Genomic DNA, 25,991 nt, shown 5'->3' with positions numbered 1-25,991 from the left:
AATATTATGCCTTAAAGGACAGCATTCAGTAATTCAGCAGTTGTCTCATTAGCTCTTTACCTTCTGCGAAAATAAGTTCTCAGCTGAATAATTAGCAGCATTAATGTTTGCTAATGTTTAGCATTGCACAACAGACTAGTGTTTTCCCCATCACTTTTCTACATGCTTTTTCTGCTCTCTTAGCCACCGTATCAGAGCACCTCACAAGTCTTCAAAATCAGAAATGGTTTCTCTCTCCTTTTCCAGGCTATAGGGCAAATAACTCTATAAAACAGGGGAGAGGAATCTTTTTTTGGGTTGGGGGGCTGCTCACTCACAGAAAAATCAATTGGGGGCCACACACAAGTGAGAAGCAAAAAACAACCCTCGTGGATCCAGGTAAGCCAGGACGCATCCAGCTCCTGGGCTTTAGAATCCCCACCCCTGCTATGTGTGTGTATGCATAAAAATTGCATAAAATTTGCACAAAAATTGAGGGAAACAAAATCAAAGATAATTAATTTTACATTGAGTTCAGAAAGTGGTGATGTCTATGGTCCTGTTTTTCTAAAGGGAGAAAGTTCAATAGCATAGGTTTAGCTCCTGTAAAAATTCTGCCTATTCTTAGTTGACAAATACGTTGTTCTATATAATTGTTGAAAGATAACATGGTCATCAATGGGAAGATGATTTTTCAAGTAGGACAGTTCCATGAAAGATGAAAACCTTGAACTGTATTCAACTGGAAACCAGTCTGAGTTCTCAGGTGGTGTAGTTTCATTTCTAAATTAAATATGTTGCAAAGTGAGCAGTAATCATCAAGCTGGAAAGTATACAAGTGTGGATCAGCATTCCCAGTTAAATAAATTTCTCATAGGATAGGACACAATATTCTGACTAGTAGCAGATGGAAGCAGGTTTTGCTTCAGCCTTCTGAGCTATTTATCCTGTCCATAAGATTGAAGAATATAGAGAACACCAAGACTTCAGACTGTCTTACAGCAAAAGTCCTCAATAAAGATGAAAAGATGAATTCTTGAAGCATATCTCATCACTTTTATCTAAGTTGCACTGTTGTTTTCACCTTTCAGACTTCTGGGAATCTCAACATCCACAGAAAAACAAAAAAGGTGGCAGGTTGGATGATGAAGCAAGATAAATACCATGGAACAGACCCTCAACTAGAACTGAAGAATGGTCATACTGCATCAGACCAATGGCCTATCTAGCCCAATATCCTGTCTTCCGACAGTGACCAATGCCGGGTGCTAACATGGAGTCATCTGCTTCTATTGTCCACTTCTAGCTTCTGGTAATCAGAGGCAACGGATACCCAGAACATGGGATTACATTCTGGATAATCTTATGTCCTCTGTGAATTTATCTAATTCTTTTTTAACCCCATTATAATTTTGGTCTTCACATTCCCTGGCAAGGACTTCCACAGGTTGACTCTCTCTTATGTGAAGGAGAACTTCCTTTTGGTTTTTTTAAACCTACTGCCTATTAATTTCAGTAGGTGACTTCAGTTCTTGTATTATGGGAAGAGATAAATAACACATTTCTAGTCACTTTCTCCACATCATTAATGATTTTATAGAACTCTCATATCCCCCTTAGTCATCTCTTTTCCATATTCAACTGTCCCAGTCTTTCTTAATCTCTCCTCATATGGAATTGTTCAATACCCATAATAATTTTTGTTGCCTTCTCTGCACCTTTTCCAATCATAATATATCTTTTTGAGATGAAGAAAATAGAACGGCACACAGTATTCAAAATGTGGGCATATCATGGATTTATGTAAAGGCACTGTGATCTTTTCTGTCTTACTGTCAATGCTTTTCCTAAGGCTCCTAACACTCTGTTAGGCTTTTTGGCTATTGCTGTATACTCAGCAGATGTTTGTGGAAAACTATCCACAGTAATACCAAAATCTCTTTCTTGAGTGGTAATAGCTAGTTTAGACAGCCTCATTTTGCATGTACACTTGTGACTATGTTTTCCATTGTGTGTTACTTCACTTTTATCATCACCGAATTTTGCTGTCATTTTGTGGCATAATTGCCCCATTTTGTGAGATCCCTTTTTGATTCTTCACAGTCTGCTTTGGACTTGCCTGTCAGGAGTCTATTGTCTGCAAATTTTGCCCACCTCTATACTTACCCCTTTTTTCATATCATTTATGAACATGTTGAACATCACTGGACCCAGTACTACCTTGAAGGGATACCACTCTTTACCGCTCTTTTTTCTGAACGCTGACCATTTATTCCTACCCTTTGTTTGCTGTCTTTTAACCAGTTACTGATCAATGAGAAGACCTTCCCTCTAATCGCAGGACTGCTTACTTTGCTTAAGAGCCTTTGGTGAGGGACTTTGTTAACAGCTTTCCATGCACACCACTGGATTATCCTTGTCCACATGTTTGTTGGGCCCCTCTTCAAGAATTCTGGTATCACAGATCTACTAGCTTTTTTGGAGCTATGATAATTTACAATAGCTGAGGATTTGCCCTCATTGATACCTGGCTATGCTTGTAGCTAAAGCCCAGGACTTGCTTAGCTACACCCACTGCCAGTAATTTTTAACAGATCTTGTTTAGCTTTTTTAGCAAAAAACAGGTCAGTTATAAGGGCTTCAAGCAATAATTTCTTTGATCCTTGTCATGACCATGAGAAATGGGCAGCAGCCTGGGAACTAAGAGGTTAACTGTACCTAGCCAGGTAGCAGTCAGACAATAGAAATGCAGATAGGGATTTCTAACCGAGACAAAGGAATTTTTGATTTTTCCCTCCTTTGTTTTTGAGCAGTTGACTTGCCAGATACTGAGGGGGACATACAACATGTCCCTATCCAAGAAAAGACTCTTCACCATCTGTAAGCAGGGCAAAGTCTAGATAAATCCATTAGGTTTTATTGTTTTATGGTTTGGGAATGGGAATCTGATGTCTGTGAATTTAGAAATGGGTTTTCCTCTCCTTTGTAACTAAGTTTTGGCCCATGGGAGCCCCCCTTGAGTATATTAATTGGTGACTTTTCCATTTAGTTGTTATGCTTGAAACAGGAGTATTGTTTTGATAATAAAAGTTCTTTCTTTTTTATTAACCTGGTATTGGTTAATGTTTGTGTCCTGGTTTTACTTTAGGGCTGAGATTTCCCAAGTGATCTCTTCCCTGGTTCTCTTACCATTACTTGGGTGGTGGCAGAGGATTTTTATCCCCAAAATCTAGGTTTTTAGAATTTTGGGGGAGAAGTTTTATACCAAAACCTGGAAAGATAAGGTTTTGGGGTACTCCTGCATTCATCGTGCCAGAGTGGGGAATCAGCCTTGACAGTCCTATTAACAGGTTTTAGGTTGGGTGGTAGATTTTCTTTTCAAAGGCAGAACTGATAACCTTTTGTGGTCTCCAATGTTCTCTACACTCAATATCCAGGAAGAGCAGGTTCAGTTACCTGTGATGTTCTCAATTGCTATCAATGTTTCTAGAACTTCTTTTTTTCATGAATGTACTGAGTTCCTGTAACATGGGAGAGGTGCTCCGGGGATTACTCTTTGCTTGGGTTTTTTGCCAATTCATCAAGTTATCCCTGATGCAGTGTGTGAAATACAATCACTTTTAGCACTATGGGAGATGCAGAGCTTTTGCGTGACTATGGCAGTATTCTTCTGTCTTCTCTTCTCCCTCCCCAGCCCACAACCCCCACATTCTTTGTTCATCCTCTCCTTGACCTACATTCACACTTTGCTTTTAAGTACTGAAAGAACTCATTTAGTTCTAACATCAATCCTACACCAGTCACCAACTGTTATGCCTATTAAGGAGTCCTCTCAGTCTTCATTATCCAAGTTAGGGTTTTCTGTTTACATTCACCCATTAAAGTGGCTAATCCCCTAACATTTTTTCAAATAATTATCTTGTTTCCTCACCACAGAAATTACAAACTCCATGTAGCTCAAAAACTTGTCTCTTTCACTAACAGATGCTGGTCCAACAGCTTTCTTAAATTAGCTTCTACAATCCATCAGTGACTGACTGTCTCCAACATGTTTTTAAACAACTACTAAAGTAGTTTCAGTCTTCTGAAGATGAATAATAGTTTTCTCTTTAGCCACTTCCTTCATCAACTTGGAATCTGGGCCTGGCACTTTTCCAGACTTTAAAATTCTAGAAGTCTTCACTGTGTGAAACCAGTTCTCTTAACATGTTCTTCAAGCACATGTAAACTACAAAATATTCTCAATGTGTGATTTGATGGCCCCGCTCTGGAGTCAACTCATGATCTGGTAACATATACGTGAACAGCCTGGTTAAGATAAAAAGAAACACTTCCTCTCACTTTCTAGCTGCAGCAAATAAAGGTGTGACAAAAATCTATTTCAGTGTGAGGCTATTTGCTAGCAGCAGTTTTTTCAGTGGTGGACTTTTGGTTGAATAATGGAATAGCTACCCTAGCTCCAGTGGCAACATAATTTAGCTACGCTTTTAATAGATGTTTTCTCATCTCAGAATACATTCCTGCCAAATGCAGGGGGCTCTACTAACACCCCTGTCCCAAATGAAATGTAACAAGCCAGAGTGAATTCATACTCAAGCCCATCTGATTGAGCAAAACATTCCTTGGGTGAAATCACAAAATCTTATATGTCATATAAAAGAGATGAGCTGACAAACTTACACTTACTTGATGTGGTTTACAGATAAATCCTTTGGACTTTTCTCCCTTCTTTCCCAATTTTAATGTACATAAACAATTGTGTTGAATGTAAAGAAGGTTATAAAAGAAAATCTTGCAGCAGAGAAAAGTATTTAGAGACAAAACAAACCACAATCAATCAGTTTCCTTATTATGAACAGTATGCTTCTCATAACCACACAACACTAACTCAGCAAAAGCAAGCCAGTGGTTGCTTACCAATCTTCATATACAGCAATTCTGAGACTGCCAAAGTTAACTGAAAATAATTTTGCCAGACATTTTTTCAGTATCACGATGTAACATTTTTTGCAAATTAACTAGAAATTAAGTACTCGTTAAATCTGAGCTAGTTTCATGACTTGAGTAACCATTTTCTTAATATGCCAAGAAATGCCTGTGCTTCTGTTAGTTCTCCACAAACAGACCGGTTGTATATCCATCCTGTGTACCAATTCTTGTGCAAAACACAGCATATGATCAGGTAATTTAAGACAATATGATAGTGCATGCTCACAAGAGGGCAGAATGAATGGTTGCAAGTGTTCAATCTGGAACTATTTTATCTTTCAGTGCCTGACTTTGCAACCTAAATAACATTCTTTTAATGTTTTTGTGGATATAATTTCCTAGGGGTTTTTTTGAGAGAAAAAAAGATAAAACCAAAAGTTTGCTACATACAAACTGTAACAATACTCAGATTATAACGGTGTAAGTCCTGAAACTTCACCACCATAGTACAGGTTTCTGCTGCTTGAATTAGATTGGGGTGGACAATAATTTTCATAGGGGGGGCCACTTCATGAATTTTGGTACGTGGTCATGGGCTCTGGGACCTGCAGAAGAGGTGGTGCCTCGGGTGAAAGGGGTGAGGCTGGGAGGCTAGAGAAAGAGAGAGAGAAAGAGAATGCGTGAGTGGGAAAAAGACACACTCGGGCTATGTCTTCACTGCAGTTTTTATACAAAAACTTGCGGCGCGTCCGCACTACAAACACGTTTTTGTGCAAGAAAATTTACAGTACATCATAAGAAGAGAGGGCTTTTTGTGCAAGAGTTATGCCTCTTTGTACAAGGAATAAGCCTTTCTGCACAAGAGTTCTTGTGCAAAAAGGTGTGTGTGGACAGCAAACAGGGGTTTCTTGCGCAAAACCATCCTATCGGAAAAAGCAAAAATGCTCTGATGGCCATTCTTTTAATAGCAATCAGAGCTTTCTTGCACAAGAGCATCCATGCAGTGCGGACGTTCTCTTGCGCAAGAATTTTTGTGTGGAAGATCTGTTCTGCAAAAAGGTTATTGCGCAAGAAGCCTGCAGTGTAGACGTAGCCTCTGTGTGTGAGAGACAGACTTTGTGACACAGATTGAGTGCGTATGGCACAGACTGGGAGCATGCACAGCACAGTGACTGTGTGTGGCACAGACTGGATGCGTGTGTAACAGTGACATAGAAAGTGTGTATGCTGGCTGCTGCTGGGTTTCTGAGAGAAGCTGAGCGCTGTCTCTTTAAAAAAGGAAAAGTTGTCCTGCTCTGTTGTCTCCCCCCTCTCCAAAGATAGGGTATGGGAGGTGGAGAGAGAGAGAGAGAGAGAGAGAGAGAGAGAGAGAGAGAGAGAGAGAATGTGTGAGTGAGAGAGAGAGAGAGGGCACAAGCACTGAAATCTTCAAAACAGTGCACTGCCTCTTAAGACAGGCACTCTTCTGAGTTACTTACCATCCATGCTTCAGATTGGAACAGCTCTGCTATGTGTCTTCCTCTCCCCAGACCCCTGCTCTACAGAGATGGGGTACTGGGGCAGGCAACACCCTGACTTCTGTACTCTCCTCTCCCCTCTGCATAGCCAGCAGGAGATTCCTGGGAGCAGCTAGGCTGCAGGATGGAGCAAGATGGCAGGAGGAGCAGCTCAACACAGGCTGCTGGCTGTAAGTATATACATTCTACTAATCAGCCGGGCAGTTTGGAGAGAAATGCTTGATGGGCTAGATTTGGCCCCCAGGCCTGAGTTTGCCCACCTGTGAGCCAGATACATTAGCTGGCAGCAGAAGATGGTAGTAATCCCTATTGAAGGAAATTGACTGCTGATATGCTGGAATCTCTTTAATCCAACAACCCTGGGAAACAGGGTCTGCTGGAATTTCCAGGCCAGGAAAAAAGTGAGGGGGATGAGGAAAAGGCATGTACATGATGCACTACATCCCCTGACAATCCCCGGCACCGTCCCCTGATGATATGGGAGCCACAGGAGAAAAGAGCATGTCAGTGCACTGCTGTTTCCCCAGCTGAGAGGGATGGGGAATGGTACCAAGCAGAGCTGCTTCCATCTGCCAGGTTTTGTACTATGGATGTTCCTGAATTAGGGACACTGGAATACAGAGGCTATAATATACTAGTTTTTGGGCCTGGAGAATGGAGAGCACCTGGCCATGACCCCTCTGAGGAAGGGCAAGAGTTGTTGGTACCAGGTGCTGATTGGGGCACCTTGGACTGACTCCTTCCCATCACCTCCCCACTACGGTTGTTCTGGCACCTCTCAGGTGTTTCCAGTACAGTATATGCTGTTTCTGCATTGGCAGCAGTATGGGCCCAGACTTAAAATATTCATGGATTCCGTTATTTCAGCAAGTTGCTATAATTTTCCTGAGTACTGCAAGTGACAAAAAGGATCAGATAATTTTGAAAAGTTTCTCAGAGCAAAACCTAAAAAAGACAAAGAAAAGCACTTTTCTATCCGGAAGAGTAGATATTCTCTCTTCCCATCCCCCCTAACAAATTTCAGAGGCCTACAGCAAACAAACAATGAACTCAGAGCTTTTCAAAAACTGGGTTGCAAAATGCTTTTATAATGAAATTGTTAGGCAGACTAAATATATATTGTGTTCAGCTCCATCCATAAATTATTTTGTACTGGTTATGTTATACTTAAAAATACCCAACAAACCCCTCTTAAGATACAGACAAAAAGCCTAGAACACTTGTTGACCCCAAACTTATTTTTTTTTTCCATTTTTGTCTATACCTATTCCAATAAATTATTCTTGGAAAGATGACTATATTGTAAAATGAATTAACTGCAGTGTATATATTGTATGGTTTTTATACATGTTAATTTTTCTTCTACTTTAGATGAAAGCACTGATATTAAGCATACCAATATTCATTTCAACAACACCATACATAAAATAGCTGTTTTGGCTGTTTGAGGAAACCTTGCATGACCAGGGAATTGTCCTTTTTGTCCCAAAAACACACATTAAAATTTTCAATGAAATGGCAAAGTTACCTAGAACCTTAGAAATCTTATCATTCACTTAGATTCCACGTATTTTCCATTTATACCAATTCTGTGATTTTTCTTACGCCTATACAGGGACTGTATAGTAAGAAACCAACTAAGAGGTTCTTTTCCTAACTAATATCCCAAAGGTATAAGGTACTTCTAAAGTAAAGAATAATAAATAGGGATGAAGACTTTAACAATAGGGGGAAAAAGAGCAACCAATACATTAAACATAAAGGTGTGAAGAACATTGAAAGCTAATATAATTTGCATAATTTCTTAGAAGTAAGGTGCGTACATGTATAAATCAATCTGGAAGAAATCAAGCTAGTAAAGACATTACTTCTAGGGGAAGATAATGATGAACATTAAGTGGAAGAGAGAAACTTGAAAGGTAATGGTAAGAGAAGATCTAAGAGATGTAGTAGATTATGTATTATAAGAGAGGCTGTGTAATAAATGGTTTGAGAGGGAAGATAAAAGCAATTTCAGACAACGTATGAAAGAAGCATCACTTAGACAAAGGTGGTGAAAGCGAGGGTGATGGGGGAGGCATGCCCCTCCATGCCAGGCATACTAAGTATATGCATACATGCTCAGCCTGGCAGGATCCAAATGTGCAGGGGCTTAACGAGGGAGGATTCACATGTGGGGAGCGAGGGTTCAGTGTGGTGCATTCTGGGTATGGGCAGTTCAATGTGGGTCCTGGGTGCAGGGGGGATGTGGAGGCACAGGGGCTTGCTGGGGAGTTCTGGGTGTAGGGGAAATGACATTCTCGGGAGGCGGGGGGGGAGGGATTTCCAGGTGAAGATGGTTGAGGTTTAATGAAGGGAATCTAGGTGTGTGCGGCTCAGCAAGGAGGTCTGGGTGCTGGGCTACTGGGTCTTGTTGAGGTGGGGATCCAGATGAGCTGGCTGGGGATCAGTGGGATGGGAAGTGTGGCAGGCTCATTGGGGTGCTTCAGGTGCAGGGGGAAAGCTTGTGGAACTCTGTGGGGACTAGGGTGCAGGAGGACTTGGTGGACAGGGGAGCAGGAGGGTTGGGCGGGAGGGGAAGTGCAGAGATTCCTGCAAGCAGGGGAAGGATTCTGGGGGTGGGTCTGACCCAACTGTAGCTCTGGCTGCTCTTTGCATGAGAAGAAAAGTCCTGTCCTCCCCTGCTCATAGCCCAGCTGGGTAGGTGTATCCTCAATCCCCAACTCCCTTCCCTCACTGTAATTTACCTCTTCAATGGCTGCCCAGGTGCCTGAAAATACACTGCTGGGGAGAGGCACATGACCACTTTTGTGGCATCCATTTGCTTCCCCATCAGAAGCAACTTTTCTGAGGGGAAGCAAATAAATCAGCAGTGAGGGGCATGAATTCTGTGCATGCACAGTGCTGCAGAATTCCTTGAGGATAAATTGGAAAATACTGTGATTTTTTTTAAAAAGGTGGTAGGTGATTACTGCCACTGAATTGGATGCTGGAACCTTCATTGCCAGAAAGGTATTGACAATGAGGAGAGAATCACAGATCCTCCCTGCCCTTCACCCCAACTGGTAAGAGGTTAAAAGGAATGACCCTTAAGGAAAGATTAAATTATATGGGTAGTTTGGCCTAATGCCAACAAAGACAAGGTGGGAGAAGTGTAATATGTGAAAGAACTAAAGCTTGCCCATATTTGAAGATTAACTACCAGCAAGTTAACTCATGAATTTAGGAAGATCGAAAGGGATATACAAGAATACTGGTAAAAGCCAGGCAAAAATAAAATTCAGACTGAATATCAGTTACGACTTAAGAAGATAATGAGATTTTATATCATCTTCTCAAGGAGGACAGTGGAAACTCAAACTATACAGGATTAGGTGCTCAAGTGTACACTTTGGGATCACTCTACAGGGCAGGTAAGATTTGAAAGCTTTAGTATTCATGCTTTACCAGCCCTCCTCTCCATTCTTGCAGACATATTGTTTTCAGTCTAGGAGTGGATCTGCTTTGCAGCAAGTCAACGCCATTCCTTAATAAAACGGAAGGATCAATGAAGCAACATAGCACTCTCCAAATACAATGTGTGAAAAGTATTTTCTCAGTGGTATTCTAAGCCCCTGCTAGATTAGGGCGCTGAAGACCAGGAAAGGTAAAACTAGTTTATTCCAGCCAAATGAAGAATGCCAACAATCAATTTTCTTTGGTAATGTTTGAAGAGAGACATCTCTTCCAACACCCAGCAAACATCCCTTATTTCACAGAACCATAGAATACCAGAACTGGAAGGGACCTTGCCCTCATGGCAGGACCAAGCACCATCTAGATCCGTGGTCCCCAACACGGTGCCCGCGGGTGCCATGGCGCCCACGGGGGCATTTCCATGCGCCCGCCAGGTGCTCGGGGCTGGCCTGGCCCCGGGCGCGTGGCGCTGGGCGAGGGGAGCACCGGCCCCGGGCGCGCGGTCCTGGCGGGGGGGAGCGCCAGCCCCGGGCATGCAGCTATGGGGGGGGGCGGCCCCCAGGCATGTGGTTATGGGGGGGGCTGCCCCTGGGGCGCAAGTGTCCCTGCCCCCTGGCGCCCGGCAGGGGAACGGCCACGCCCCCTGGCGCCCGACAACCTCGAAAGGTTGGGGACCACTGATCTAGATCATCCCTGATCGAGGCTTATCTAACCTGGTCTTATATCCAATTATAGAGATTCCACAACTTCCTGGGCAATTTATTCCTGTCTTTAACCACCCTGTGCATTAGGCAGTGTTTCCTAATGTCCAATCTAAACCTTCCTTGCTGCAATTTAAGCCATTGTTTCTTGTCCTATCATCACATGTCAAGGAGAATCATTTTTCTCCCTCCTCCTAGTAACATCCTTTTAGGAACTTGAAAACTGCTATCATGTTCCCTCTCTGTCTTCTCTTTTCTAAACTAAACAAACCCAATTATTTCAGTCTTCCCTCTAGACCAGGGCTACTCAAATATGGAAGCCTTGGGGGCCACAATGATATTCACAGCACATACTAAGGGCTGTAACTTAAGTGTAGTTGCATATACATGCAAATATATAAGCAAATATATGCAAATAGCTTCTTTCACACAGTACTCCCGGCATCTTCTCCCTGGGGACTAGAAACACTGACAACGGGTACCTGTCTGTTCCAGCCAGCTTGTGTGCTTGTGTCTTTCAATGCTCACCCCACTTGGGAGTCGCCTTGTTGTTATGGAGCATGTTCCCAGTGGAGGCCATGTTGAAAGGATCCCACCCATGGCCGTGTGTTGAGCGCCGTGTAAACCCAAACTGCCCCGAGGGCCACAAACAAATGGGCCATGGGCCGCATGTGGCCCATGGGCTGCGTGTTGAATAGTCCTGCTCTAGACCTTTAATTATTTTTGTTGCTCTTCTCTGGACCCTCTCCAATTTCTCCACTTATTTCTTGAAATGTGGTGCCCAGAACTGGACATAATACTCCAATTGAGGCTACTCAGCACAGAGTAGAGCAGAAGAATGACTTCTCATGCCTCTCTCACAACAGTCCTGTTAATGCATCCCAGAATCATGTTTGTTTTTTTTGCAACAGTGTTAGACAGTTGACTCATATTTAGCTTGTGGTCCACCATGATCCCTAGATCCCTTTCTGCAGTATTCCTTCCTAGACAGGCACTTCCTATTCCGTATATGTGAAACTGATTTAGATTGGAGTAATTTAAGAGAGACACTGTTTTGTAAACCTATCTTTTCAGGCACTTATCTTTTGTAACAGATAGGCATAACTAACCTAATAAATAGAAAACAAGATTCTGGGAATCTACTTCAAGCTACTTAGCTGGATATTTGATGTCGAAGCCAATGCACCAGAGGATTGAGGAGTTACTCTAGATTTATACCTTGAACAAAGTCTATTTTAATATGCATGACCATTTAAAAAGTTATTTTATTGTATAATACCAGAGATATTGCTGGCAAAAACCTCTGCCTCCCTCCTTTCCCCTAGTGTATTAGGTGATGTATTTTTGCCACTAATTCATAATCCCATTTCTTAACCAAGCAAAATTTATTAAATAAATAAGAACATGACTAGTAGAAATGTTTTGCCATAGTCTAATATGGAGCATAACTATTGTGAAAATCTCTCTCTTAAAAATGTAGCATAAAGAAGCTTAGAAAAAGAATGCTTACCGTAAGTGAGAATGTAAAGTGGTTTTCCATTAGTGTCCATAGTGGTTAGGCAAGGAGCTTTTGGCGAAATGGTCCCCCATCGCTGCAATGCTGCTTCCAAAGAAGGTGGCCAATTTGTAACTACACCCAATTGTTCCCCACGCATAGCCAGCATCTGAGCTCCCTCTGGCTTTGGCTGGTTTGGATCCGGCTGTTGAACTTATTATGAAAACAACAAAACCAACTGTTACTATATGAATTTTAAGCCTTGTTTATGCCCACATTACCAAGAGAGCAAGTTACCTTTATAAAAATGACTGAAAATAAAATGTTAGTACACGTGGAGAACACTGAATATGTTCTTAAATAAGTATTATGTCAAATAAATAAGATGTGGAGAAGTATAGCAAGTTAACTCTTACATTTCCCGCAACTGAGATGAAGCAATAAACAGTCACATCAACGTAAATTTTTCCTTTTAAAAGAGATTGAAAATTAAAAATTTCCAAAAATGTATTAGTTAGGCAGAACTACAGGTAAATGGTAATGTAATAACTCAACAATAGTACATTGGTTTAAGTTATATAGTTTTATAGTGCTTTGCTATGTGCTTGTGTTAAAATAATTGACTCGCCATATTATTGCAACACATCATGGTCTGCAAGCTTGTTTTTAAAAAACAACTGCATAATTATTATTCACTTAATTATTGTCTCTACCACTTTTCCAGATATTATTTTCAATTATTTTATTAACAAATATGTAACATGTACATCCTCCTTCACTCCTACTTCATCTCCTTCATACACTGGGTCTTTTCAGACTGACCCAGATGTGTGACAGGAACAGATGTAGCACACAGCAAATACTTTCAGAACAGATTTTTTTTCTCCACTCTCTTTCATATTTCATTCTAAGCAGAAGTTCACCACAAGTTGGGAAAACAAGGTGGAACTCGGATTTTATTCAGTCCACCCAAGTCCAATGCTCTCTCAGAAGCAGTCAGTCAACCTAAGACATGCCTACTAAAAAGTAGTAGTACATGACAAATAAAAACACATTTTATCAAGTGTTAATTAGGTTCCAAAACCTTTTGAAAAACAGTCATTTTACCTTCTAACAATTCCTCAAAGTCATCTACAAAGAACTCTCGTAATGGTGGTCGTTTGGGTCGTTTTAAGGTATTGACCAGCTGTTGAATCTTTGCTGACACTCTGCTGCTCACTGGTACTCCTGCAGAATAGGGATCAATGGAGATATCAGTAGACTGCTAAAGCTGCGCGCCAACAAATGTCAGTTGGGAGGTGAGAAAAAGGCCAGAACTGTAACGCCACCACAACTACATTTTCATGCCATACAGTGACTCAGCAGAATGTATTCAACATTAAGACACTTAGATAATGGTTTCAAAATTAACGTGAAGTTTGGTTCAAAAACCAAATATACCCAGAACAAACAACACAGCAGTTTCAGAAAGTGAGTTAGTTAAAGTTAAGGGGGAAACATCATGGGAGCTGTGGGGGGAGAGGAGCACAGTGAAAAAACATTCCCTGACAATAATGTATTTCAAAACGCTGAATTTGAGGTGGCTTTGGTGATGGCTAGTGAAGAGTCAGTAATCCAAGCACAGGCTTCTCTCTCAGCCACTGGCGTCACACCAAAGCTACATGACTAAAGAGTTTTCATCACACTGCAGCTGAAACTACAGGTGCAGTCAGCAAGGAAAGCTGGTCATAGGTTTGTATCTCGTCATTCATTTTGGGCTGCCTTTTACATAACAGCAGACTTCTGTCCTGAGCCCCATCCTGTGTCTGTTCACACTATCATGTTACTTCACTGTAAGGGTATATCTAGACTGCATCCCTCTGTCGGCAGAGGGATGCAGATTAGGCAGGTTGTCATTGCAAATGAAGCGGGGATTTAAATATCCCGTGCTTAATTGGCATAAAAATGGCTGCCGTTTTTGCCGACTCAGCACTTTGTCGGCAAAAAGAGGCAGTCTAGAGGGGGATCTGTCGAGAAAGAAAGTCTTTTTCAACAGATCCCTTATGCCTCCTGCAAGGAGGTTTACAGGATCTGTCGAAAAAGGCTTTCTTTCTCGACAGATCCCCCTCTAGACTGCCTCTTTTTGCTGACAAAGTGCTGAGTCGGCAAAAACGGCGGCCAGTTTTATGCCAATTAAGCGCGGGATATTTAAATCCCCGCTTCATTTGCAATGTCAACCTGCCTAATCTGCATCCCTCTGCCGACAGAGAGATGCAGTCTAGACATATCCTAACTGTCAGTGTAATCCTGGAATAGCCCTAGAGCGCATCCCATTGGCAAGTAGGTAAGGATCTTGCAATAGCAATCTCCAGAAGTTAACATGTGTGTTTACACAGCATCTAGCCAAACACGATCCTGATTGGGGCCTTCGGCGCTTGTTATTTTCCTCCTTACTTATGCTTGATAGTGCACATTATCTCTGTAACATACATGACACCTGCTCCTGAGATAAAGCCTCTAATAGCATTGAAGAAGAATCACCTTCCTGCTTTTTCTCCCAAGCTACATTAAAGCAGTAGTTGTTTCTATAGCTGAAGTATATCTAAGATAGGACTTTTAAGGCCAAGCATATGTTGTTGCAATTTCATTTCATCTGTTTTAGAAAAGAGGAGCAATAAATAAGGAAGGTTTTACAAATAACTGTTTTTCAAAAAAAAAAATTCAGAAAAAACTTTGCACAAGTCATCTTAAGATGCAGCCCTGTTGTACATCAGATACTCTGTCATTTGAAAACAGAAGAGCTTCATACAGTACCTAGTGTTTAGCTTTCGTTACACATCATTATGAAATTAGATCTAGAGAGAATCACTGTTTTATTTTACTGAACTTTAGCAAATATAATTTTTTTCTATAGGGAATCTGCCCCACTGATTAAGAAACAATTTATTTATACTGAATATTGGCTTCACATATGCTGGTTTATTTTAGGACGCAAAGAAAGCTTGTACGTGCTCTTCAGTGAAATGTGGCCAAAGGAAATAAAAAGCAGATGTGTACAGTAAACTACATAAAAGGGGAAAGTTACAATGTTAAAGAAAACAATTGCTTTGTGACATACCATCACCAGTTTCCATAAGTTCAGCATTGCCATATTTTGGTGCCACCCTTGCTGTTGATCCTTGTGGTCTTTCTACTTGTATTGAGTGTTCTGAGGTGTAAGTAGTAACATCTGGAGGGGCAGAATGATTTTCTGTGAAAAATAAGTTAGAAGGTTTAACCATGTTCCTCTAGATTTGAAGTGGGGAAAGAAGGGAATGGGGGAGAAGAGGAGAGATTCTACTCATGTTCTTCTTACACAAGACCTGAAAAGTTGTTAACATTAATCTATTTGGAAGGTGTAAAGCATAATTTTATCCAACATAGTTTCAATATATGAAATTTTCACTGATAGAAAATCCATGAGAGCCACATAATACAGAATATTATAATCAAAGGGGTTTTTTACTCCACTCCCCATCCGAACCCCCAACTTTAATTTTAAATTAGTTTAATTTTCTGTGGCCAAATCTAGTTAGACTCAGACACACACACTTCTGATAGATTATTGTAGCAAGATTTCAAAATAGAAAGCTACAACATGTTAAGTTCCAGCACTTGCAATTGCCAATGCAAATCAACTAGATATACAATACTTAAAATTCAAGATTTCGATCAAACAGTTTCTGTTAGATCAAGATTTTTGAAGATGTGATACCATTGGAAAGTGTATCTAGAGGAAAGAAATAAAATATAATTTTCATGTTTCTTTACAGTCTGCATGGACACTTTTCTTATTATTACTTGACTATTTTTAAACAGAACTATTTTCAGTTCTTTACATAACACAGACTTGCCATCCAAGAAGGCAAACAGAACTTGATGATGTGAGTCATGATGTCACTAAACTATTCCATCGCACTAATCTTCCTCAGCATGTATCCACAGATTAAAACATCTGAAAATACAGTCTGACTCTGGATTGTCCGCACATTTGTACTGTATTTACAGATTTTATGTCATGAATTTTTCCAGTTTTTTAGCAATATTAAGCTTCCTGGAAACAAATACAATTAACATTTAATACGTTTTCTGTTTAATGATAACTATCTAAAGCCTTTCAGACAAATAAGTCAGGATCCTGGACTGCTGCCAATGAAGGCACAAGGAATACATTCCATTCAATAAGGATAGGATCAGGCTCTTTAGAGAAACAAAGTATATCATAGGATCTCACCTGATTCCTATATGATTGAAGATTTTATGTTTATATTTAATTTGTCTCACATACAGCTTACTTGTTATAGGATTTCCCTTTCGAGGTTTGTGCAATGGAAAGATTTGCTTCTCTAATTCTGCTATTTGGCTCCTAAACATCAGCAGTAACTACTACTCATAATAATCTATGCTAAAAGTAAATCCATTATTTGTGTAGTACATTATATATTTTTAAACATGAATTAGTATAAAATAGGATATTCTCTGAAGGATCCTTTAATTCATCTTCTGATAACTACCCTGAAGCAATTGGTCTTTTTAAGCACACTTTGGAGACATTTAATACTGCTTAGGAATTTTCTATACAGTTTCTAAAAATAAAGATATTTGAGAGATGCAAACTTTACACAGATCTATAAATTGAGTATTCATGAAGTTCCCTTATACAGTTTTAGTAAGGAAGTAGCTTTATCAGACAGAAATGCATTTAATTGATTCATTTCCTTCTATGCCAAGTTTTCCTTGGTTAAGCCAGAGTAGACTCTTACCATACTTCCTGCCTTTCCTATGCATTGGTATAGTTTGATCTTGTGCTCTTATAATGTCTTTTGACAAATCTGCCAACTTCCCTGAACTCTTTTATCCCATAGACTGGCTTCTCGTGGGACCTTACCTTTCAATTCTCTGAGGTTACTGAAGTCTGCCTTCTTGAAATCCATTGTCTTTAGTCTGCTGTTTTCCCTCTTACCGTGAACTCTTATAATTTCATGATCACTTTCAGCTAAGCTACTTTCCACTTTCAAATTCTCTGATAGTTCCCTAGTGTCTGACAGAACCAAAACCTGATTCTAGTCATTTTCTCTGCTGTAGGTTACAAAAATCCATCTCCAAAGCATTCCAAGAATTTGTTAGATAATATATGCTCTCTTGTATTATTTTCCCAGATGCTATCTATGTAGTTGAAGGCCCCTCACCACCAAGTCCTGTGTTTTGAATTATATTGTTTGTTGTTCTAAAAAAAAAAAGAGTCTCATCTGCCTCTTCTTCCTGATTAGGTGGTCTACAGTAAATCCCCTACTATGACATCACCCTTGCTTTTTACTTTCATCTTATCCAGAGGCTTTCAACAAGTCTGCCTCTTCCACTTCTCTCTGCATGGTGGGCTGGGAGCAGGGATTGAGCACCACCTGCTGCTAGTGGTAACCAGCATCGAGATTCCTCTCTGTGAAGGAGCAGTTCCCACCTTCCAAAATGCCATGAAAGTCCTGTGCTCAGGAGTCTCAAGAAGGTGAGCACATTTTAACATTCATGCATTTCAGAAAGTGGGAAGCATGTGCTACCAATGCAAATAACTAATTTCTGTTGTAAATATACCTCTGTTGTGAATGCTTCTTCTTTGAGACCAATACATGACTTATATATCCTTAACAGTAGACATGACATAATTTCAAAGAGCCACCGAAAGGATGAGCATAGCTCAACCTTTTTCAAGACAAGATGGGATAACTCGAATCCAGTTACTGACATGATTCTGATTCAGTCTATTGCTGTAACTTGATTGAAATAGTCATCTGAATGTGTTCCACATCTGATCATCTGAATGCATGAGAGCTTGCACTGCATAAGAGAGTTTTCACTGCTGTATCAACATAAATTAGTTTTAGTCATCTAATCCATTACTTATATTATGGTGCAATGTTTGGCATTGCTTGTTATAGGGCAGTGTGACAGCTTGTCACTGATCGGGGGGCGGGACGGCCAGAACCCTGATCCCCCGGAGATTGCCGCCGGGGAACCGGCTCTCCGGCGTTTCCCCAGCTCGCGCGGGCGGCGGCGGCGGGCGGGGGAACTCCCCCCGCGCCTGCGCCGTGCCGGCTCCTTCCCCGCGCCGCCGGACGGCGGGGGCGGGGGCGGATCAGCTGGGCAGCAGGACGCTGCCCGGAGGCGTGCCCGGAAGGGGAGGAGTCCCCAGGAGCGGCGAATACGGCGGGCCAGCTCAAAAGGGCCGGCCGCCGGCACAGGAGGAGGCAGGCTCCCGGCAGGAGCAGAGGAACCGAGCCGGAGGCAGGACGGAGCCCGGGCGGCACACCCCGTGGCTACCAGCCCGGCGCTGGGCCTGGGGGCTTCGGGACAGCCACTGCCCCTGGCGGTCCCTCAGCCCGTCGGCTGACGGGGGCGTACCCCACCGCGTCGCGCCCAGCAGGAGCGGGACGCGCGGAGACGGAACGGCGCCTCAGAGCGATCCCCCGAGGATACGTCGGGAAGCGAGACCCCACGAGACCCCGAACCAGCGTAGGTGGGAAGGCGGTGGGCCCGATTGGCGGGCACCGCCCGGGGGGAGGAAGGAGTCCGGGGCAGGGCGCTTTTGGCGACCGTGGGTGGACGAGTTTCGGAGGGATTAGCTCCCTCGTCCACCGCGTCGGGGCGTTAGCAAGCCCCGGCGCCCAGGGCCCCGGGCTGGGACCCGGAGAGAGGGCGGGACCGGGTCCCCCTCCCTCCCCGAAGGGAGTATCCCACTCCCCGCGGCTGGCGCAGAGAGCCGCAGTGAGTTACGACCCCACAAGGGGAAGTGTTGGACCAGGGGCCGGCCGCCCCACCCCGCTCGGGCGGGTGACTGTCGTCGGGTTCGCTGACCCCCCCCCCTTGGGAGGGGGTGATCGCACCCGTTACCGGGGGTTCCCCGTTGGGGGCTCCGAGGCCGAATAGACCCAAAAAGGGGGACACGAGGGTTCGCTGATCCCCCCTCTTGGCCCAAGAGGGAGTGATTGCACCCGTTACCGGGGGTTCCCCGTTGGGGGCTCCGAGGCCGAATAGACCCAAAAAGGGGGACACGAGGGTTCGCTGACCCCCCCTCTTGGCCCAAGAGGGGGTGATCGCACCCCGAAACCCCCCACAGGCAGCTTTTAATAGTCCTGACTGATTTTTCTATCAACTAAAAAATTAAAAGAACAGAAGTTTTATCTTCTGCCTTTAATTTAGAAGGGAGAGTTGCTATATAAATAGAAAGGATATCATGATTAAGAAAATAATGTTTAGTTCAGCTGCTTCCATCATCTTCTGTTACTCTGTGGGTAGCCAATCCTAGCGCTTGAAAGTAATGGAAGTAACAAGCCAAGGGCAACCTCTTATCACATTTAGAACCACAGAATCACAGAAATGAAAGGAACCTCAAGAGGTCATCAAGTCCAGTCCCTTACACTCACAGCAGGACCAAACACCATATAGACCACCCCTCATAGATGTTTATCTAACCTGCTCTTAAAAATCTCCAATGATGAAGATTCCACTACTTGCCTATGTAATGTATGCCGGTCCTTAACTGCCCTGACAGTTAGGAAGTTTTTCCAAGTGTCCAATCTAAACCTCCCTTGAGCAATTTATGCCCGTTGCTTCTTGTTCTATCACAAGAAGTTAAAAAATAATTTTTCTCCCTCCTCCTTGTAACAACATTTTAGGTAACTGAAAGCTGTTATCATATCCCTTCTCCGTCTGTCCTTTTCCAGACTAAACAATCTCAGTTCTTTCAATCTTCTCTCACTGGTCATGTATTCTGGACCTTTACTATTTCTTGTTGCTCTTCTCTGGGCCTTCTCTAATTTATCCACATCTTTCATGCTCAGAACTGGACACAATACTCCAGTTGAAGCCTCATCAGCACAGAGTAGAGAGGAAAAAATATTCTATGTGTCCTGCTTACAACACTCCTGCCAATACATCCCAGAATGATTTTTTTTTTTTGCAGCAGTGTAACACTGACACACATATTTAGCTTGTGGTCCGCTATGACACCAGGATTCCTTTCTCAGTACTCATTCCTAGGCAGTCGTTTGCCTTGTTGTGTGTCTGCAGCTGACTATTTCTTCCTATGTGAAGAACTTTGAATTTCTCTTTATTGAATTTCATCCTATTTACCTAAAATATTTTCTCTAGTTTGTCCAGATTATTTTGAAATATAACCCTATCCTCCAAAGTCCTTGCATCCCCTCCAAGCTTGGTATCATCCTCAAACTTTCTGAGTACTTTCCATACCATTATTTAAATTGTTGTTGAAGATATTGAACAGAACTGTAATGCCAAACTGATCCCTGCCAAACCCCACTTGTTAAATCCTTCCAGCATGACTATGAACAGTTAAAAACTACACTATGGGAATGGTTTTTCAATCAGTTATGCACTCATCTTATAAATGGCTCCATCTAGGATGCATTTCCCTGGTTTGTTAATGAGAAGGTCATGCTAGACTGTATCAAATGCTTTACTAAAGCCTGATATGCCACCGCTACCCACTTCACCCTTATTCACAAGGCTTGTTATCCTGTCAAAGAAAGCTATGAGGACGGTTTGACATTATTTGTTCTTTACAAATCCATGCTACTACTTATCACCTTATTATCTTCTAGATGTTGGCAAATGGATTCCTTAATTATTTGCCCCATTAGCTTTCCTGGCACAGAAGTTAAGCTGAGTGGTCTACAATTTCCTTAGTTGTCCCTATTTCCCTTTTTAAAGATGGGCACTATATTGGCCCTTCTCCATTCTTCTGGAATCGCTCCCATTCTTTCATGACTTTTCAAATATAGTGAGCTAATGGCTCACATTTCTCCTCAGTCAGCTCCTTGAGTATTCTAGGATGCATTTCCTCAGGCCCTGGTGACTTAAAGACATCTAACTTGTCTAAGTAATTTTTAACTTGTTATATCTCTATTATAGTTCTGAATCTATCCCATTTTCACTGGTGTTCTTGTCTCCCCTCAGTCTCGTCACCACTATCTACCGTTTATCTTCATAAACAATGAGGGCTAGATCTACAAAGAGATTTAGATGCCTAAATGACACTGGAGGCTCCCAAGTTAAAAACATAAAACCTCAAAATTCCCACTCAGCTGCCATCTAACCTTGTAGCTGCCTCAAGTCTCTACATGTGTATGGTTCTGCTAGTAAAGTGTCTTGGGCACCTAAAAATTGATCACAGTTAAGCTGTTGGTGTGTAGAGACCACAGCCAATCATGCTGATCAATAATATCTCACTGTTTCCTTGTACTGCCCTATCTATCTGATCCATTGGTTGTCTCTTGTCTTACACTAGGGTAGGAGCAGTCTTTTTGTTCTGGTGCTGCACATCGCCTAGCAAAACAGGGTTCTGATCAATGACTGGGACCCCTTAGGAGCTATGTTAATTAACAAAAATATCCTGATAGGCAGGGGCACAACTTCCTGTGAACATAAGAACATAAGAACGGCCGTACTGGGTCAGACCAAAGGTCCATCTAGCCCAGTATCCTGTCTACCGACAGTGGCCAGCACCAGGTGCCCCAGAGAGGGTGGACCGAAGACAATGATCAAGCGATTTGTCTCCTGCCATCCCTCTCCAGCCTCTGACAAACAGAGGCCAAGGACACCATTTTATCCCCTGGCTAATAGCCTTTTATGGACCTAACCCCAGCTTCTCTTTAAACTCTATTATAGTCCTAGCCTTCACAGCCTCCTCTGGCAAGGAGTTCCACAAGTTGACTACACGCTGTGTGAAGAAGAATTTTCTTTCATTAGTTTTAAACCTGCTCCCCATTAATTTCATTTGGTGTCCTCTAGTTCTTCTATTTAGGGAACTAATACATAACTTTTCTTTATCAGCCCTCTCCACACCACTCATGATTTTATAGACCTCTATCATATCCCCCTTCAGTCTCCTCTTTTCTAAACTGAAAAGTCCCAGTCGCTTTAACCTCTCCTCATATGGGACCCATTCCAAACCCCTAATCATTTTAGTTGCCCTTTTCTGAACCCTTTCCAAGGCCAAAATATCTTTTTTGAGGTGAGGAGACCACATCTGTACACAGTGTGGCATTGACACTGTTTAGCTTTGTAAAATTAAACAGTCAGCAGAACAGAGACATTAATGTAATAATTTCCCTGCCATTCCAGGAACCCTGAGCTTTGATACACCTCCATCCATCCATTGCTCAGCCTGTGGCACATACTATTCCAGTGTGCTGTGGGTCTCATTTCCAATGCTGGGTTTAGTGTGCTGGTGCTGGGTGGTATTGGTGGCCTTCAATATAGAAGGGGTCAAACTAGATGATACAGTGGACCCTTCTGGCTTTAAACTTTATGTCTCTAACATCCTTGATAAAAGAGGGCTGTTGTTGACTGGCCTAATCAAAGGGGCCTGTCTGCATCCCTGACTCCCACGCTGCAGTCCAGGCTGGCAATGAACAACTAGCCTTCTCAGCTACCAGAGGAACATTGTGGTCTAGCTTTCCAAACTTCTCCTTGGTCTGTTACAGAGATGACTTATAAAGGTTCTCTCTAATTATGCTTGTTGCTGACTAGAATTACAAAGCCTGATTTTTGTGGGCATCGATATTCTGCTTTTCTGAGCATCTGGACTGGAGAGACCACGATTCTGTAGAAAGAATTTTCACTAAATCCCTTTTCAGGAAGGCAGGTAGATGCCATAATCATCGAAACATAGTTTTTATTCTGATAAGAGTATCGTGGTTATACTGCTGATACATTCTGTGTAAAATCTGCTCAGTTTTCACATTATATAATAAGAAGCACTGTTTGATCCTGATACATCTATTGATTAAAGCACTAGGAACAGGAAGAAGTGTAAGACCTCAAAGAGTTTCATCCAGACAACGTGCATATTTGCATCATTTTCTCTCTCTCTCTCTCTCACACTCTCACATACACCCACCCACCCACCCACACCTGGCATTATAAGATCACAGACTGAAGAGCTGCTTCCAGTTAAGACCACAGACATTTTCTACCACTGGAATGGTATGTTCTACATCATTTTGCTAAGTGAAGAAGGAATGACAACACCTTAGAAATTCATTTAAGGATGGATTGTGGCATACTGCCCCAGTCCCACAATTGGCCTCAGAAAGAGAGCAGCCTCTGTAGCTAACATTTCATTTAATAAATAAGTGTTGGAAGATGGTGTGACGTAGTGGGGGTACTTGCTGGGATGTGGTGACCCCTGCTGTCTGGAGCAAGACCCAGCAGGGAAAGCCTCACTAGGCAGAGGTAATGCCAAAATTGTTGAACCAGTGGCCAGACACCCCCCATGGAGAGGAACAAAGGAAGGTGGAATGCTGCCCTGGCTGGGGGGCAGGGCTGGAAGAGGGTTAGTTAGTTCCTGGCTGGAAGGGAGGGAATAAGGAGCTGGGGAGGGGGCTGGGACTCCCCTATCTCAAGGGGGGGCACTGAGGCCTCTTAGCCCCAGTTCCTGTAACCAGATTACATCTGTGCTGCGCTGTGCTGGAGGAGCAATAAACCACCCTCAATTCCACTGGCTGGTGCAGTCTGTTTGTGCCATTTCGGGGTGCAGGGGACGGGGAACCCCCAACACGCCGTCACAGATGGGAATTCCCCCTTTTGATTTACTTTGCAGTAAGTTTTCAGCAGTATAAACATGTCTCTCTTGGATTCAACACCCTGTTTCCTTAGAGTATTGTAGTTACAGACTTCTTGGGTATGTGATATATTCACTTTCATGCAAGTCTATTTTCAGTTAACCTTTCCCAAAATATTTACCACCACGCATCTTTTAAAATCAGCCCACATGTACAACACAACAGTTGTTTGAAAGAGTCACAACATGCAATTCATTAAGCACAACTGAAGCTTATGAAGTTCAATCTTTCATATCATAGACATTCATAGTGTACTTACTGTTTAATAAAATGTTACAAAACTTTCTATGCTGTTCTACCATTTACTGTATTGCTACACGTGTTTTCTTTTACTACACTACCTCTGGTTGTTGAACCACAATTGTTTGTGACTGATAGGGATGGGAAAATGTTTAGTGCTGAATACACACTTGTATGATTTAATAATTATTGCACTTTAATAACAGAGTCTACAAGAATGAAGAGAATCCAAGCACTCTGAATAGATTAACTGATAGAGAAGAATCTGGAGCAGATTTGCATTCTTCATTTGCCATGTTTAAAACTGACTAATTGGGTGTCTTGGACGTGTCAAGTGAATGCCAGATTACAGGATTACAAAGAGGGCACTGAACTCTGAAGCTCACAAAAGATCTAGAAAGAGAGACACACTGTGCAAATTTTGGGATCTCTGTAGATGATTGGGAAAGGAGAGCAGAATGCAGCTCTGGTAGGCAAGGTCAGTTTGTAGGTCAGTGGTGGGCAACCTGCAGCCAAGGACCACATGCAGCCTCTCAGGGTTCAATGTGCAGCCCTCAAGTCATTTTGCTTACCATTGCTCAGGCACCAGGTTGCCAGATTCCCTGGTTTCTGACCATATAATTTTTTGTATCAGTACTACTAAAGTGACACACACATAACACAAGGACACATGAAGTAAGGTGCATGCTGATTGCACAAAAATTGACTGTAAAAGCTGTGTGCTCTCTTTTCATCCAATCAAAGCTTTGCTATCGTTCAGTAAGCACACCTCGCAAATTCTAGATTTGCCAGTGCAGCTAACAAAATGGCCCTTCCCCGGGAGACTGTCTTGGTTATAAAAGCTTCAGGGGGGTAGCCGAGTTAGTCTGTAACAGGAAAAACTTAAACAAAAAATAGTCTAGTATGCAGATGGTATCATGAGCTTTCGTGGGGACCACCCACTTCTTCAGATGACAGGAGTGTTGGAACTTCCAACCCTCCTGTTATCTGAAGAAGTGGGTGGTGCCCACGAAAGCTCATGATACCATCTACATGCTTTGTTAGACTTTAAGGTGCTATTAGACTATGTGTCTTGGTTATGAAAGTCTTGCAGCCCATTGAAATGAGAGAGGGCCGCTCATGCAGCCCACTCACCGGCCTACGTTGCCAATTGCTGTTTTGAATGGAACAAGGCATTGTGAAGTGGACTGGATCAAGCTTTGAAATGTCCGAGGAAAGCATCTGCTGCTCGTATTCAAAGCATTGCTAGTGCATGACTGTACCCTACCTGCAAGCCAGACTGTCACACTTGCAGACTTAGCAACCATCAAAGAACTCATTGGTGCATACATCATGCTCTGTAAAAAGCTATGGTGTCATTGATTGGCTGTTTCCCTACTCTATCCTCTAAAGCTGTTCATCTTAGAGTCCACTTTGTTTTTGACAGCTTAAGTGTCTATATTTTTTTAGAAAAATGAACTAATGCCAAGAGTTTTTCAGTGCATTTTTGGTTCCACAATATGCACCTATAGATCACAGTATTTAGAATTCACTATGGGAGTTGGGAGGTATTACTAAGTTCACTACAGAGAAGCATTTTTTTATGAAGTGCCTAATATCACCCAACAGTTGGCATCAACTTTCTAAGCTCCAAGAAGTATTTTTCCTACTCTGACCACAGTGTAGATAGATGAAAAGCTTTAAGATCAAGATAGCAATAGAAATAAATGCAATATTAATTTCCAAAGATCATGCATTAGACAATTGGTGAGTTCCACCAGCTTAACCTGTACCTTTTAAAAATTCAACTATCAGTCACTATAATCTTCATTCCAGTTTATGTTGAACTAAAAATCCTCTCTGTAGTTTAAATTAAAGAACCAAGACTCTTATAAGGCAAATTAAATGATTAATATAACATCATAAGAATATAACAGCTCATGTAAATTATCTACAGAGCTGAACTCTGATTATAATATAGCTAAATTTTTTTTTTTTACCCAAGCCCCCCCTCCTGGAAACTACATTAGAATACTTA

The 25,991-nt window shown here is 42.2% G+C and overlaps 1 protein-coding gene across 5 annotated transcripts in view; it reads right to left on the bottom strand.

Annotated features, from left to right (window-relative positions):
- The window catches only part of DIP2C (DIP2 acetate--CoA ligase C (putative)), a 524,374-nt gene that overhangs the window by 145,363 nt on the left and 353,020 nt on the right, over positions 1-25,991 (bottom strand). For all 5 annotated transcript variants that reach the window (XM_089776776.1, XM_006111894.4, XM_006111897.4 and 2 more), the window contains 3 exons: positions 15,175-15,306; positions 13,185-13,304; positions 12,093-12,290 (listed from right to left, as the gene is read on the bottom strand). In XM_089776776.1, coding sequence (XP_089632902.1) covers positions 12,093-12,290; positions 13,185-13,304; positions 15,175-15,306 — 450 coding nt within the window. The remainder of the gene's footprint in view (positions 1-12,092; positions 12,291-13,184; positions 13,305-15,174; positions 15,307-25,991) is intronic.

This window comes from Pelodiscus sinensis, chromosome 2 (assembly GCF_052426305.1).
Source record: "Pelodiscus sinensis isolate ZL-2025 chromosome 2, ASM5242630v1, whole genome shotgun sequence".
NCBI lineage: Eukaryota > Metazoa > Chordata > Testudines > Trionychidae > Pelodiscus > Pelodiscus sinensis.
The sequence above is the reverse complement of the archived record's forward strand: the minus strand, read 5'-3'. Positions and strand labels throughout refer to the sequence as shown.